Source organism: Daucus carota, chromosome 2 (genome assembly GCF_001625215.2).
Source record: "Daucus carota subsp. sativus chromosome 2, DH1 v3.0, whole genome shotgun sequence".
NCBI classification, from domain to species: Eukaryota; Viridiplantae; Streptophyta; class Magnoliopsida; order Apiales; family Apiaceae; genus Daucus; species Daucus carota.
In genome coordinates this window covers 46581168-46597021 of record NC_030382.2, presented here as the reverse complement: position 1 = coordinate 46597021, position 15854 = coordinate 46581168, and the positions used below count along the sequence as shown (strand labels likewise).

The following is a 15854-nucleotide window of genomic DNA, read 5'->3' as shown; positions in this document are numbered from 1 at the left end:
TGAAAAATACCTACTTTTTGTATGCTACTGTAGAAACACGATCACAGAACTGAGTGTCAAAAATTTTCAAAACTCAAAGCTTACAACCGTTTCCGTTCTTCAGCATGGAGTGCAAAATGACTACTGATAAGTATTAACTCTCAGCTGTGCTTTGAGTTTGAGTGGAAGCTTGTTGAAATCTAAATCCAGAGGATGCTAAACGAAAATTCACGTGTAGTTTGTTGCTCTAGAGTCTAGAATACCTTCAACGTAAGGTATTGTCGAGGGTAGAGAAAGGAAGTGCGGAGGAGACACAGAAATATCGTACTAATAGGGGCGGATCTAGGAAGAGGCATGGGGGACACGTGCTCCCTCTAAAATTTTTTTTTTACATTTTTTCACCATTCTAAATTTTACAAAATTATAGAAGTGCCCCCCCCCCCCCAATTTGAAAATATATAGGTGTTTTTTTACATTTTTTCACCATTCTAAATTTTACAAAATTATAGAAATGCCCCCCCATTTGAAAATATATAGGTGTTTTCCGAAAATTTGCTTAGTGCCCCTCTAAGATTTTGTGTCTAGATCCACCCCTGCGTACTAAGTGTTGTGTGCGCAACAACTCCGATACAGGGATATTGATGGTCAGTGTATTAACATCCTATATCAGTTTCCGTTTCGAGTTGAATATCTTTATTGGTTTCAATAGCGAACCTTGATCTCTGTTTTGCAAAACGAAGATGTGTCAACATAGAAACTAGAAACAGATTAAAGCCATTGCTAGTGACTTGCCTCATCAGTCATTTAATCAACTCGTCCTTAATCTGCTTCCTCGAATCATATGTGCTTGTCTGTGCCTCTCAAGCATGTATTGGTATCGCTTATGGTCATTGCTTGGGTCTAGATGACTACTAAGAAGTGCAACATTTTAACATTTGCAGGGTGTGTGAACATGCATTCAAACAGGACTGAATTACAAAAACATGCCTATTTTTATTCAACAAAAAAAAGTATTCATGGTTTTGAATTTGGATGGTTTAGCTCAGTAAATGGATATATTTACAGCACATTGTTCATAGCTATGTTTAGAGCATACACAAGCATTACCCCTGGTGTCAACTGCTCTCTGCAGGCATTTAGCATGACAGGAGGGGGATGGAAAAGCAATCCATAAAGCAAAGGGATTACAGTTCGAATCCTACTGAGAGGTCCACTAGCCTCTAAGGTGTAAACAAGACATACCCGGTGAACAATTCCAGCAGCCAACAAAGTGGCAAGACCAAGTCACTGGCACATAGATCAGGAATTTTTTGATCGGTTTTTCTAGTAAACATATACAAAAACTACACCAATCAAAATGAGCTAAATGCTTAGTATTTACCGCTTAGCATGTTCCGATGGACGGGCACACACTAGAGCAGCCAATTTTATGATTTATCCCCAATTCCCCACCAGGGAGTGGGGTAATTTGGCGGGAAGATTTAAGTATATCTATCCTGGTCACTTGTGTTATTCTAGGATTCTAAACATGATAATTGTGTCTTTCCCTTGGTTAACTCTTAAGTCATTTAAAACCTCACGCACACACAGCATGATAACCATAACATTGCACACAACACACGATGAACATGTATTCCCCTTCTCTCTCCCTTTTCCCAGCACAACCACAAGTTACTTGCAAGATACAATGCCTAGATAAAACTAAATAACTTACTGCAAACATCATCCTCTTTCATTACACACAATATGGCATAATAGGAAATAATTATATAATCTTATCTGAAATAATTATATAATCTTATCTCAATTGGGGAAAATTACACTACCCATGGCAAGCAAATACCGCTTCAATAGACATTCAAAATAACACACACATTCACTAGTCATGCAAGCCAACCAAAAATGAAACGAAGCAAAACAACAACATAACATAAAAGCTCCATTACTTTATAAAACCGACAATCAAAGCAGGTTCAATAACATCCATATCAAAAGTACTCAACATTCTTAAACAAAAAAACATAATCAAAAACCTAAGCAGTAAGAAGCACGGCCCCACCAGCCTCCTTAATCTTCTTCTCCGCAGTCTTCGAAATCAGCTTGGCTTTGACAACAATCGGCATCGGCCCAGTCATACTCCCCTTACCAAGAACCTTAAAATACCCGTGTTGCGTAACATCTAACACAGGGGCATTTTGGGAATTAACTGCCTTATCTTTCACTTCTTGAGGAACCATAGACCACAACTTATCAACATTAACAATAGGACAATAGAACTTATTACGGAGCTTGTGAAAATACCTCATACCCACTTTACCAAAATACCCCGGATGGTACTTGTCGAATAGGATGCGGTGGTGGTGCATTCCTCCGGCGTTTCCGCGACCTCCGGGATGCTTGCGGTGCTTTCCGATACGCCCGTGGCCGGCGCTGACGTGGCCTCTCTTCTTGCGATTCTTCTTCAAGCGAGTTGTCATGGTGAAGATGAATGCGCTTGATGTGAGATACGCGGCGGCTAGGCTAGTGTGCAAGTGTGAGAAATGAAAATTAGGGTTTGGGGGGTTTGATATAGAGATGGTGTTGTGGGTATTTGAGATTATGGGCTTTAGTGGGCTGTCCATTGTCATTCGTCAATGATTTTGGGCTTAGAGTGAAATAGTGTGGTCCTGAGGCTAATTCCTCGGTTCATTTTACAATTTTGGATTTCTATTAAATATTCTATATACTTATATTTTAAATACAAAAATTATGTGTCAAACTATTACTTCCTCTGTCCCATTTTATGTGACCTCATTTTTTTGAGACGTCCCAAAAAAAATAAATCTATAATACTTACGATTTTTGAACACTACTTTTCACTATTACATCTCCTACCCCTATATTTTATATTCTGTTTTTATTAAATAAACACTATTACACCCACTACTTTTCTCCACTATCTCAAATCTATTATTAAATATTGATAAGTCTCATGATTTTACTCATTTTTCAACTACATCTACTCACATAAAATGGGACGAAGGGAGTAGTAAACTAGGGGACAATCATGTGACATCAAAGTCGTTGAAACTTCCTGACAAAAAAAAATGTCGTTGAAACTTGAAATCACGCAGGTTAAAGAAATTTCTAAAAAACAATTTTAAAGAAAAATTTCAAAAATTTTAAAATCCTTTTCATTGTTAAACGTTGAAAGCATATTTATATTTATTTTTGAGTAAAGTAAAAAACATTCAAGAAAATTATATAAATCTTCAAATTAATGCAGCCCCCTTGCCATTAGGGTGAGTATTCGGAAATTTGGTTACCGAACCGGAATTATTTTGGATATTCAAATTTCCAAAAATGTGAAATTTCATTTCCAAATACCGAACCGAATTAATTTCGGATGGAAACCGAACCATTAATATTAATCCGGATCGGATTCCGAACTTTCCAAAAAACCAAACAACAAAAAGTATCATATAACACAACCTTAATTGTGCATATAACACAAACTGCATGTGTATAACAAAATTAAAAAGAAAATGAAATTCTTAAAATAAAATTATAATATTCTTTCTAGACCATATTAGCTATTCAAACTACAGGAACATAAGGCACCATTTATTTAAATAAAACAAAATGCAAATCATAATTTATCTTAGAGAAATAAATTGATAAATCATAGCTTATTAGAGACAACCAAATGATAAACATACATATAGATAATGTTTGAAATTTGAAATTGTTTATTATGTTTTAAAAAAACCTAAAGGATAAGTTACAACATAACTATATAAATTAGTAGATGAGAATAGTATAAAAGATATTTTTTACAAAATTTTGGATTTTTTGATTAATTCGGATAAATCCAAAAGTCCGTTTTAAAAAACCGAAATTCCGAAATTATCTAAAAACATTCCATATACCGAATTATATTTTATCGGTTCGATATCCGAACCAAAATATTTCGGATATATCTATTCGGTATATGGATACCCGAACCGAATGCTCACCCCTACTTGCCATTAACACTCTTCCCTGCTAACCTGTGATCTTTTGTGAGTTTTATTTGTAAAATCCATCTAAATTACTACCCTTCTACAAAGTAACAAAACCCTATAATATTAATACACACAGTCACACACACTTGGTAGAAGATGGAATACCAGCAAGGCTGCATGAGACCACCGCCACCACCGCCCCCGCCGGAACAACAATCATGGTATTCCGGCCAATTCCAATACCTCTCCCACTCTCCGTCGCCAAATCAACAGTGGGCCCCACCCCCGCCCTCTCACCCTCCGCCACCTTATCCTGCGCAACACCACTATTACCCTCCCCCTCGTCTCAATCAGGTCACTATTATTACTACGTTTCTTACAATTGATTTTGCATTTTCGTAATTGTGTCTTTCTAATTTACTGGGAAAACTTATACATTAGGCTTGAATTGTACTCTGTTTCGGAACTTGCTTATTGTGTAGTAATACGTAAAACTTCGTCAAGTTGTATATGATTTCAAAGCTTTCATTAGGTGTTAGGAGGAGGTTTTTTTTTGTTTGGACTGTGCCGTAATGTCTTAGTAGTCGTGGATATCCTCTTCTTCGGGGAACATAATGGACTATTTATGTGTTTGCTTTCAGGAATGGCATAACACAGGTTGGAATCAAAATCAAGGTGTGCAATACCCAGGTCTGTATATATATATGCTTTATAGATTGCCTCATTCTTCAAATCACGCCATCGTACAATTTTCCCCCCTTTAATTCCCTATCTTACTTGTTTGAAGTAGATATGTGCTTTTCTTTTTCTGTTGGGATATATTTTAGGCCTACTTGCTGTTGCTGTTTTCCCCTATGTCATATGTTATCTTCAGCGTTAGCAAGATCAAGTTGTTTGATTCCGTCTTATTGCGTGTTGCTAACTTGCTATGTTCTCGTCATTTTAAATACACACATACACAGATAGACACACCCTCCTATGGCAATGCCTTTTGCTATAAATTTTGTATCTGATTTTCAGTCCTTGGTATGATTTTAAAAATCACCTTTATATAATTTCTAAGTCGTAGTTATCAACTAGTCAATTGTATCAACACTGCTCCATCCCCATGATGTTGTTGATAGCCAGTGTTGTAAAAAGCGGAAATCGGACTTAATCGGTGAAGTCACAGACTAATGATTAATCGGAGATTTAATTAGTTCGGTGAGCTACGGAACAGAGATTAATCGGTGATTAATCACGATTAATCACCGACTTTCAGAACAGAGTTGATAGCCTAATATTACCATTTTACTTCTGAGTTATGATTATATGTTTAGTATATTGTTGTACCATCCCTTCTCTTGCTATATATTTTATTGCACAAATTTGTGTGTTTGAAAAAGTAATTGTAATGCTCAAAAGTGGCGAGCTATGGTACCCGGACTCAGTTGAAAGTGTCCAAGTAGATATGTGTCCAAGTGTCGGACTCGGCAATATTTTGAAAATTTTACATGTTTTTTGCCTAAAATAAGTGTCGGAGTGTCCATACCCATGACGGAGTGTCTAGTGTCCGGCACGGGTACTCGAGGCAATATGAAGAGTCGGGGTAACGTAGGCGACGAGGCAGTATGGAGAATAGCAGTCTTTCTAGCTAAGCATGAGAAGTGAATTGGCAAGCCCCAGAATACTTCAATAGCTGAACCTGTTAGTGGGGAGGTTACAATATGAGGATGCTTTACACCTCTTGTTTTGGTATATAAGTATAACACTTTAAACAATGAAGGGTTTTGAGTTGTAACTTGTAACTGCTCTTGCAATCTGCCATGCCTGACCATTCGTGATGCCTATTGTTCTGTCGAAGAGCATATCCAGAAGTTTTTATAAGCCTGTTCTTTCTATATTCTAGTATATAACAATTCTTCTATATCTGCAAATGATGCTGAAACTCTAGTACACAATAATGGCGAAGATTGGGCTGCCAAGGCAAGAGAATGGGCAGCTGCCCAGTCCTCTTCAAATAATCAATTTCCCGAGGCTCAATATATACCGGTTGGCAGTTTAGAAGAAAATCAGTATTCAATGGCTAAACCACAGAATTCAGATGGACAGCATTTTCCAGTTCCTGCTTCAAGCTGTCAGCAAAATCAACCTTCTACTGCACCGCCTTACCAGTCATCAGAGGCGTCCTTCAGCTCCGGATATGTTCTAGACGGCCATATGCCTTTCAATGGTAGAAATGGAAGCTTAGTTGGTGAATCAACTGCTGCTTTTCTTTATCAAGAAAGTTCTCCTTCAAATTCATCAGTTCACCAGCAGGAGGTACCTTCTAGTTATTCTTCTGTCGCAGGTAATGATTTTATTGGCATACTGATTTAGAGTGCAAAGCTTTTGCACGAGGAATGCATGAATAGAATATGTAATTGCCACTAATGTTTTTTTCTCCAATGGCTTCAGTAATGAGTTATATTAAAATTTTCCTAACTTTATTGCTTTCCTAAGCAGGCTTAGTTCAGATTTATTGTCAATCATTTTAAGATTTCTTAATAGAATAGTCTGGATTGCAAAAATACTGAAGAACAGGTGATTCTCTATTTGGTGATTCTGCTGCAGATTGATTATCTATAGCTTTCCTGATAGAACAATAGTATTGTCATGCTCTCAACTCTTAAGCAAGCATTAAAAAGTATGCATAGTTTATTAGGAGAAAACAAACACCACTACGAGGAATTGAGGATTGATTAAGGATAATATTAACTCTCCAAAATGACTTATGAGGGTGGTGTACAAGAGTGAATGATGTCAATAGGGTTTCTGAGAGAGGAATAAGCAAAGAAAACATAGGAGAGGAGGTATATGGTTTCTTTCAAGTCAAGAAAGTCAAAAGAAAAAAGCTGCTGTTTTTCCAGTTAAATCCATTGGCTTTCACTAAATGGGGTGTCCTCTAGGGCAGTATATTGTCGAGATATATAACAAAAATTGCTATCTTTGTAACACAAATTAGATTAACAGGTCTCGAACAATCGAAATTTGCTCATTTAGCTCTAGTTGTCAATTGTACAGGAAGTCGGTCTTTGTGCACATTGACTTAGGATAGGAACTCTACGCCAGAATCTTTAGCCCTTCTGATGTTTAGATGTTTGACTTTTACTATGTGGCATGGCAGGTAAAGAAGAGTTTGCAGAGCAGAATAAGCAATCCAACCAGTCACCTTGGTCCTTCAACTCAAATGCGCAGCAGCAAGCTCAACCTACTGCAGTTCACAGAACAATTTCTATGGGGCAGACTCATTATGCATTCAGCCACCAGTCAGATGATCGCGCAAGTGATCCTAGTGATCAACCGTTAGATTTTGCCCCCGGGTTTATTCGTGACCGTGATCTTGTGCAATCCGCTTGTTCTCAAAATTCTGGGGTATACGTAGGAGGCACAGACAGTCCAGCTATGGGATCTATCCATTCTTTGAAAGCCACTGCTGCCCCTGGTGTAGCTTATCCTCCGCTGCACGCACCAGGCCCACAGGTTTGGTTATCATTTATCGCTTTTTTCTGCAGCCTTAGATCATTTTTGACTATACTAAATATGATTTTTGTTAAACATATTGTAGTTGGATCCTTCTTTGGCTATATCTTCACCTGTTCCAGGACACTCTGGACCACTGTTTGGAAGAATTACTGGACAAAACCTCCAGCCAGTGGGCCCCTCAGTCAGTGTTCCCTTTTCTGGTTCAGCAGCTTTTCCTGGTAATCGCTTTGGGGCTTCCGGTGTTTCTGATCGTCCCAAAAAGGTAACTGTATGTTCTTCAGCACCCTCGCTACTTGTGGTATCCAATATTAACTGTTTTGTGATATTTCAGCCCTCGGTACCTAACTGGCTAAGAGAAGAACTAATAAAAAATAAAGCTGTAATTCCAACTTCTGCTCCAGAGTTTTCCGTGGACGCTAAATCAGTGCAAGAGGAAGTGATCAATAAATCATTTTTGAAAGGAAATTCAGAGAGCAAAACTATCGATTCGTCTAGGTCAGCAGAAGATGATGATGATGATGATGAAGAGGTCTCTTTTCCATCTAATTTTTGAATTTGTTCCGTTTATAGAACTTATTGTCAACCTCTTTTAGATCTGTATTGAAGCCGTAAAGTCTGAGATTAACATGAGCTTAATTCACCCAGGGATAGACTTTTGTTGACTTAGCCACGTGAATTTAACAAAAAAATCGTTTTTGGCTCAGTTAATCAGAGAGAAATCGATTGGATAAGGCTTATATGCTGACCAAAACACAATATGTATGCACAGATGTGTTCAACTTTATATTTCTAAAATATTAATGCGAATATATGGCAGTGTGACTGACTCTAACAGAATTAGCCAACCTTAGGTTTCTTCTTTCATTCAAGGGTCTAACTTCTACGCTGTTAAAATTAGTTTTTACGCGATTGTTAATTTACTCTATCAATTTGGTAGTACTACCACTTGTTCCTCTTCTTTTCTTTCATTTGTTTCCCAATTAACTTTCTTTGATTAGATGTGTTCGTGAATTATTGCAGGATGATGCAGAAATTGCTAGGACTTCAGCAATAAATCATGAAATAAAACGTGTTCTGACTGAAGTTCTGTTAAAGGTTGTAAATCTGATCAAATAGGGCAAGTGTCCATCTGTCAATTCTTATCTTGTTGAGTGTGTTTTTCAAGATGATTTATTTCAGGTAACTGATGAACTTTTTGATGAAATTGCAACTAAGGTTCTCAGTGAAGAAGGTAGTTCAATTCCACGGAAAGGTAGTTCTTTATGTTAAACAAATATTATAGTTCTAGCCAAGTTCTTTCCATAAGATCTGAATAAAATAGATAACTTTAACCCATTTACCTCTCTACAATTGTTTGTCGCTGCTGTGCAATTAGTCAACTACAATGCATCAACATCTGCCCCAGAAGTTCCAATTTCAAAGGCTTCTACAAAGGTTCTAATTACAGCAAAGCCCAGTGAAAATGATTTGGATGATACTAGAAAGTCAACGTCGAGTGTTCCTGGAGATTTGCTAGGACTTGGTAGTTATGCATCTGAAGATGATGAGGATGATGACGTAGAGAATATCCATGTGCCAAATTCTAGGAGAGACACCATACATCGGCCTTCAGCCATCAAAATTCGTTCAGACAATGTATCTGGGGATGGGAATGACCTCTCAGTAGCAAACACTAAGGACACCCAGGAAAACAACTCTGTCTTTAAAAGTCATTCTGGCAGAGTGTACCCTAATGGGAACTCAGATAACTTCAAGCCTGATGATGAACCTAGCAATCATGGGTCAGGCAAAGAATCTATGCATGTCTCTGTGGGATCCAAAAATTCTTCGAAGACAAACATTTCTGCTGATAGTCATGACCTAAAAAATGGTGCAGAGGTTGTTTATAAAACTGACATTTCCATGTTAAAGGATAATATTGAGAAGGCTGAAAGGAAAACAGAGCCGTTAGTTGAGAGTGTTGGTGCCAAGGGAACATCAGATGATACTAAGGTTGAGGAAGCCAAAAACAAACCAGTTAAAAATGACAAATATGGTAGGAAAGGGAGGTCTTTTGGGAAGGATATTGTTAAGGAGATTAGGGATGATAGAGGGTATGTAGGGGGATATGACAGTGATAGGAGGCAGGAGGAGAGGAAGGTAAAGAAGGAAAGAATAGATGATCGCGATGGTTTTAAAGATAAATTGAAGGTTCATGATCGTAAGTATGCAGAAAAGTCGGTGGATACCGACAGCAAGAGAAGATCCAGTCATCGTGATAAGAAGGAAACAAAGGAGACAGAAAAAGACAGAAGAACTAAAGAAGGTTATGAAAGGATGAAAGATGGAACCAAAGATGAGAAGGGAGAAAGATCAAGAGATAAGAACTCAAGCAGACACAAGAGACGTCGTTCTTCTTCAGTTGGTAGTAGGGATAGAGATAGAAAGAATCATGCAATGGATAGTCATACCAAGGATTCTAGTGATGACGAGTCTAAACCGGACTCTAGAAGGTTTGTCGTGCTATATATTCCACTGCATCTCACCTGTTATACGTCACGTATCTTCTAATATATAATTTTGTGCTACAGGAAGTCGCATTCAAGAAAACAAAAATCTTCCCCATCGCCTGTCAGATCTCGACGAAGGTACAACCTTCTACACAGCCTTTCATAATTAGCTTTCAGTCTTCGTTTAAGAGAAGGGCTATTTTCCAAAACATTTCAGTCCCACTGACTAAACAATAAGAAAGCAACTAATGTCAATATTCGAGTTTGAATTTGTTAACTATACGATTAAAGGATTTTAGTTTTTAAAGAGATAATTTTATTAATTATACAGTCTGCTAGAGTGTTAGAATTTGTCTGCTATCACATATGTAATTACTACAACTAAAACATACTAAATGAATATATTGGCCCTGTTTGGGAATTAGCGGTTAGCTGTTAGCGGATTGAATCAGATATTTTGACTAGCTGATTAGATTAGATGTTTTGACTAGCGGATTGAATTAGCTGTTTCTCGTAAAACTGTTTGGTAAATAGCTAATTGATTAGTTTTTTGTGACACAAACCCAAACCACTAATCCAAAAAGCTCCTCAAAGTAGCTTTTTCAAAATTAGCTTTTTGGATCCAAACCTCTATTTCAATCCGCTACCTACCAAACGCTCATATTAGCTTATTTTAGTGGTCAAACCTCTAAATCACCTCAAACCTCTAATTTTGCCCCAAACCTCTAACTTCCAAACAGGGCCATTATGTAATTGGGAAGTATGATCAAGGCCTGAAGGCCTATATTGTTATGAGTTCCAGCGGGAAAGCCAAGATAAAGTAGCTTCTATATACTTTGCTGATGTGATTTGTCTTTGGTTTCCTGAACCACTTTTGAGCTGAAATTTCATATTAAATATAAAGAGTTGGAATCTGACTTTTCTAATATATTTTTGGTGGTTTACTTAGTCCTAATTAATGTCCTACCATTTGTCTTGAAGTCAACTAGCCCTCACTGCAAAAGGTTGGTTCTACTAGTAGACTTGCATCTGTAATGTTAAATCAGTTACCAGTATGTTCTGATCAGATTCAGGTGCCAGGCAGATGCCTATTGATGGATCACCAATATTATGGATACTAATCAATTTTTTCTCACCTCATTCATTCTGTTTTCGTGATTATTTGTATTGGATTGAGCAGCTCTAGATGAGGCTACTTTCTTGCTTGTTCATGTGTTAATTAAGTTATAAGTAATACTCAAATGCATAGAAAACTCAGTTTTACGCATAGTTTTTTCCATTGTTTTTTAGTTTGTTGTCTACTGTACTCTGTAAGAGCATATTAGTGTCCCAACACTTCTTCTGTCATGTGGACTAGATAATTGTAGGCCCGTGACTGATACATGTCACATCATCACATTAGCAAGCAGATGAACTAAAACATACATGTCCTTGTCAGAGATAACATTTTTTGGCATTATTATCACTGTAATTCTGTTAAAAGTAAGGGATGCTAGTAAATAAAGATTATAAAGATTAAGCACTTTGTGTTGATCAAGTTGCTACTAATAATTATTTATGCTTGCATTTTTTTTCAAGTGGCCAAGCCATGTGGATCCATAGGCCCATACACATGCTTCTTATGAATTCAATGTGTACTGTTGAGCACATATATGGATGGCTTTCCTATCAACTTTTAACGCAACTGGTTCTTTATCTTCTTTGAATTGAAGAAGATTTTCTGATTTTGCTTATAACTCAGGCATTAGTTATGTGGTTTGTTAGGGGAGAATGGAGATATAACAGGAACGGCTTGGAATTTTCTTGAATTGTGGTATTTAAATTTAACAATATAGATGTGATATTATCTGATCAAAAGCAGAGTAGTTTACTCAGAGTCTAAGACAGGCTGATTCTTATAATTCTGACTACAAAAGGCTGGGCAGAGGCCTTTCAAATATCTTTAACTTACTGGTTTAGCATGCGATGTTTTCGTTTCTAGACAAGTTTCGCGGTCTCCACATAGCAAGCATTCTCAGCACAGGCATTCTCCCTACTCTTCTCTTGAGACAGCCAGGTATTTTTCAGTGTGTCTTGTTAGATTAGCTTGCTTTGATGTTTTTGACACATCCATGACTCTAATAATCGGGGCCGGTGACACCATCTGAGGGTATATTTCTAGACTTTTGGAAAATTTTGGGCTAGTAACTGTTGTACTCTTCTTATTGCAGAAGAAAGAGATCAAGATCCAGGTCACCTGCTCGTCGGAAAAGATGATTGAAAAGGGCAACATGAGCCAGTATGAGGTGCAGTCTGTGGATCCTGGTGGTGCTTGGTATTATGATCCTCTATACTAGAATATGCTTGATAGATTGCTTGGTACCGGATATGTGTGACGCTTTTTGAAATGCAACCCTCCATACTGAAACTAGTATGTTTACCCGCTGTGCTGGCATTGTTTTTAATATTTCAGTTGCTTTCTTAAATTTAAAAATTATGTAAAACAATCTTTTCTTTGGTTTAGATTTAAGTTTTGGTTTAATATACATGTGTTTTTTGTTTGACGAAACTTTTTCCACACATTTCTAAGTGTTTTAAACACATAGTTGATTTTTCTTTATCTATAAAAATATGTGATTAAAATTGAACTTGTGTGTTAAAAGTAAATAAAAACGATTGAACAAATCAAAAAGCTGAAACAACAATTGATTGCATGGCTATCATGTGAAAACATCTGCACTGTTTTTTTTTGTTTTTTTCCCCCGCTAAATAAAACGTTTGATATAATTAACAGGCAGAGTTAATGGATATCAGAACCTAGTTTCAAGCAATTGCCCATGATTTGAATTGGGCTCAAGTCCATGTAAGTTTTGGTTTACAGTGACACAAATAAGCACAATATCAATTAATAGGATCTCATCGTTACCCTTGTTCTTCATTGATACGAAAATGTGGTCATTTTCATTTAGTTGTGTATTTCATATAAATTGAAATTATCTTTTACACTAGAAAAAAGAGAGAGAGAAGACTACCACGTTCGGGCCATTTCCTTGGGGCCTCTTGCTGAATAGAGGTTTTAAGGGCCCACAAATGTTGATTTTTCGTCACCCTTCCATTACATGATAATTGAGGCCCGGCATCGGAATCGGAGTAGTAGTAGTAGTCAATTATTTTAGCAATCTTTCACTGTCCATACTATCCAGTCGGTGTTTAAGCTCTTTCTGCTTTGTTAGTATTTTTTTAAATTATATAATGTTTAACAGTTTAAGGTTAGAATTCCATTTTTTATTGAATATTCCCTCCTTCCATCAACTGTTTATGTAAAACATATATTCAATTATTATTAAATATCTATTCGATTCAATTTTATTATATACAAACAGAACTGAACTAAAATTAAAATTGTTCTATTTTTATTTTTCCGATTTTAATTTCAATTTTAATAAATTTTGTACATGATAAATGATTTTGGGTATCACAAATAAATTTTGACGCCAGATACAATAGCAATAGCATGAGCATGGTCGAGTGGTCGTAGAAACATATAAGGTCGACTACATAAAAATCTATATGTTGGGCCTACACGAATGGGAATCTCCACCAGGCTAAGTAACGTAGCCTCGTTTTGTAGTATCTACCCTCCGCCACCCAGAACCCACTCGGGGCCCAGCCCAAAACTCACTTTTCTGTTCTAGTCGATTCGTGTGAATGCACTTCTGGACGAATCAAGAAATTAGTATAATTTAAATATTTAAATGTTTATTTGTTATTCAATACAATTAAAAAATTTAGATTAAGTTATGACAAAAAAAAAAAATTACGTAAAATTCTTTAAATTTGGTTGTAGAATTAGCATGTTTTTTATAATAACTACTGAGAAAACATGCCATATAAATTGCATCTCACCAATTTTTGATTAAATAACTCATAATTAAATGTTTAATATGAAATGACTCACCAAATTCATTGGAAAAAAGGTTTTCAGTAAATGTACGTTCCCCAAGATATTTTTGATTCTTAAAAAAGTTTAAAGAAAAAATCAAAAAGTGCAGAAGAAAAATCTATAAATAATAGAATAATGTTAGGCCGAAAAGAGTTGTAGAGTCAAGCCACGCAACATATCACCATCTCCTACTTCAAAAGCTTCTTAACTCTCTCTGTACATCTTCAGTCATACATATTAGAAAGCACAGATGGCCACTCCGTCAGTTAAATTCCTATGTAGCTACGGCGGCAAAATCCTCCCCCGTTATCCTGACGGCGTCCTCCGTTACAACGGCGGTCATACTCGCGTCCTCTCCGTCGATCATTCCATCTCTTTCTCAGGTCAGTACCCCGCCTCACTCCATTCGAAGTAGATGTTTTCTCGTTACGTGTTTTACGACTTTACTTGATGTCTAAAAATTTTTATCCTAAAAACACGATAATCATTTTTTTAAAGGGAATCAAAAGTATATATGTTTCGAATTTAAAAATAATTTGGATTGCAGTTTTTATTTATTAGGCTAACTCGTAAATTTGTAATGGTTTTTTGAGTATATAGCTAGCTAAATATACATGATATGGATGCAGATTTACTAGTGAAGATGGGAGAAATGTGCGGAACATCCGTGAGTTTAAGGTGTCAATTGCCAATGGAAGACTTGGATGCATTAGTTTCCGTGACCTGCGATGAAGATCTTTCTAACCTAATGGAAGAATATGATCACGCCGAGTCTTCGTCTATGAAGATCAGAGCATTCTTATCGCTTCATAAACCTACATCTCCTTCTCCTTCGACCACCGACTCCACCTCGCCTAGATCTCCTTCAAATATGCATGTTGGCACCTCCAGGTTTCCACCAGTGAGTTCTAGACGATGCACACATCAGACTCTGATGCCGAATGCTTATTCTTCGTTCCACAATAAATCAGTCGGAATTAGAGTTCCATGCCATGCACATGTGAGCCCTGATCGGAGTCATAATGGCAATCACTGGTAATTGTAACTCCAAAATGTTAAGAGCTTGGATCATGTTCGAGTGCAAATCATCGATTATTATACTAAAAATCATCGCGGTGGCAGTGTTACGAATTACTAATTTCAATTTGTGGTGCTAAATTAGTTAGTATTAGAATAAACACGCATTTCAGTGTTAGACTGTTATACAGAATGGTTGAATTAATTTGTTACGTGTCCTCTTCTTCTTGTAACGATTGTTCCACTGTGAATGGCGAGTATGTGGTTTTCATTTTTTTATCTTCGTTTTAAGGTACGCTCAACAAGTTGGAAAATAAGTGGACTAGAACTTCTAGACCCATTACTTTGGACATCTGCTTCTTTTTTAAATCATTGAACACAATCATCTGCCTACTTTTTTTATTTTTAATAGTATTAAAATTCTAAATATTTCGCACTTATATTGTATTTGGTTGGAGGAAAAAAAAATGAAATGTAATGAAATGAGTAAAATTACTTGAAAGTAATATAGATTGGATGAAATTCTAAAAAATAAGTGAGTGCAAAATTGTTATGATGAGATTTTTAAAAAAAAACAAGAGTTAGAGAAAATGAAACATTTCATCTCAAATTGAAGATGTAATATCTAATATATGATTTAAAGAATGAAATGGAGGAAATATTAATGAATTTTCTTAACTCTCCATAATAAAGTATCAGAAATACACACCTTTGCATCCAATTATTTTGCTTTTGTTTGAATGTTTTCCAAGGCAAAATTATTAACTTCAAAATACGTTCACATGATGATTTAATACAAGATATTTATCTACAGAATAAGATCTTTATCTGAAAAAGGCAAAGGCATTTATTTATTCATTATTTCAGTAAAATTCTTCCATGGCTATCCTAATCTAAAACGGTTCCAAGACAAATGAGCCTGTCTACTAGGAATTGAGTTGTTGTTTGGCCTACTAACAA

At 36.4% G+C, this 15854-nt stretch overlaps 3 protein-coding genes across 5 annotated transcripts; 2 read left to right on the top strand and 1 right to left on the bottom strand.

Annotated features, from left to right (window-relative positions):
- Positions 1 to 1905: 1905 nt before the first annotated feature.
- LOC108206410 (large ribosomal subunit protein uL15x) lies at positions 1906 to 2615 on the bottom strand. Its single transcript, XM_017376709.2, has one exon. The coding sequence runs from the start codon at positions 2604 to 2606 to the stop codon at positions 2013 to 2015; it is 594 nt and encodes a 197-aa protein (XP_017232198.1). The 5' UTR covers positions 2607 to 2615; the 3' UTR covers positions 1906 to 2012.
- A 1366-nt stretch (positions 2616 to 3981) lies between these two features.
- LOC108209233 (uncharacterized) lies at positions 3982 to 12480 on the top strand. Of its 3 annotated transcripts, XM_017380037.2 has the most exons (12): positions 3982 to 4316; positions 4604 to 4652; positions 5896 to 6291; positions 7108 to 7463; positions 7549 to 7728; positions 7798 to 7995; positions 8487 to 8561; positions 8646 to 8718; positions 8842 to 9958; positions 10037 to 10093; positions 11937 to 12011; positions 12166 to 12480. In XM_017380037.2, exons 1-12 carry the CDS (start codon positions 4119 to 4121, stop codon positions 12209 to 12211), a joined length of 2820 nt encoding a protein of 939 aa, XP_017235526.1. In that variant the 5' UTR covers positions 3982 to 4118; the 3' UTR covers positions 12212 to 12480. The 3 variants fall into 3 exon arrangements, with proteins under 3 accessions (XP_017235526.1, XP_017235525.1, XP_063943908.1); XM_017380036.2 differs by having other exon boundaries at positions 11937 to 12480; XM_064087838.1 differs by lacking the exon at positions 3982 to 4316 and having other exon boundaries at positions 4628 to 4652; positions 5477 to 6291; positions 11937 to 12480.
- A 1647-nt stretch (positions 12481 to 14127) lies between these two features.
- On the top strand, positions 14128 to 14916 carry LOC108208080 (protein PAL OF QUIRKY). Its single transcript, XM_017378560.2, has 2 exons — positions 14128 to 14260; positions 14507 to 14916. The coding sequence occupies exons 1-2, from the start codon at positions 14128 to 14130 to the stop codon at positions 14914 to 14916; spliced, it is 543 nt and encodes a 180-aa protein (XP_017234049.1).
- The last annotated feature ends 938 nt before the right edge of the window (positions 14917 to 15854 follow it).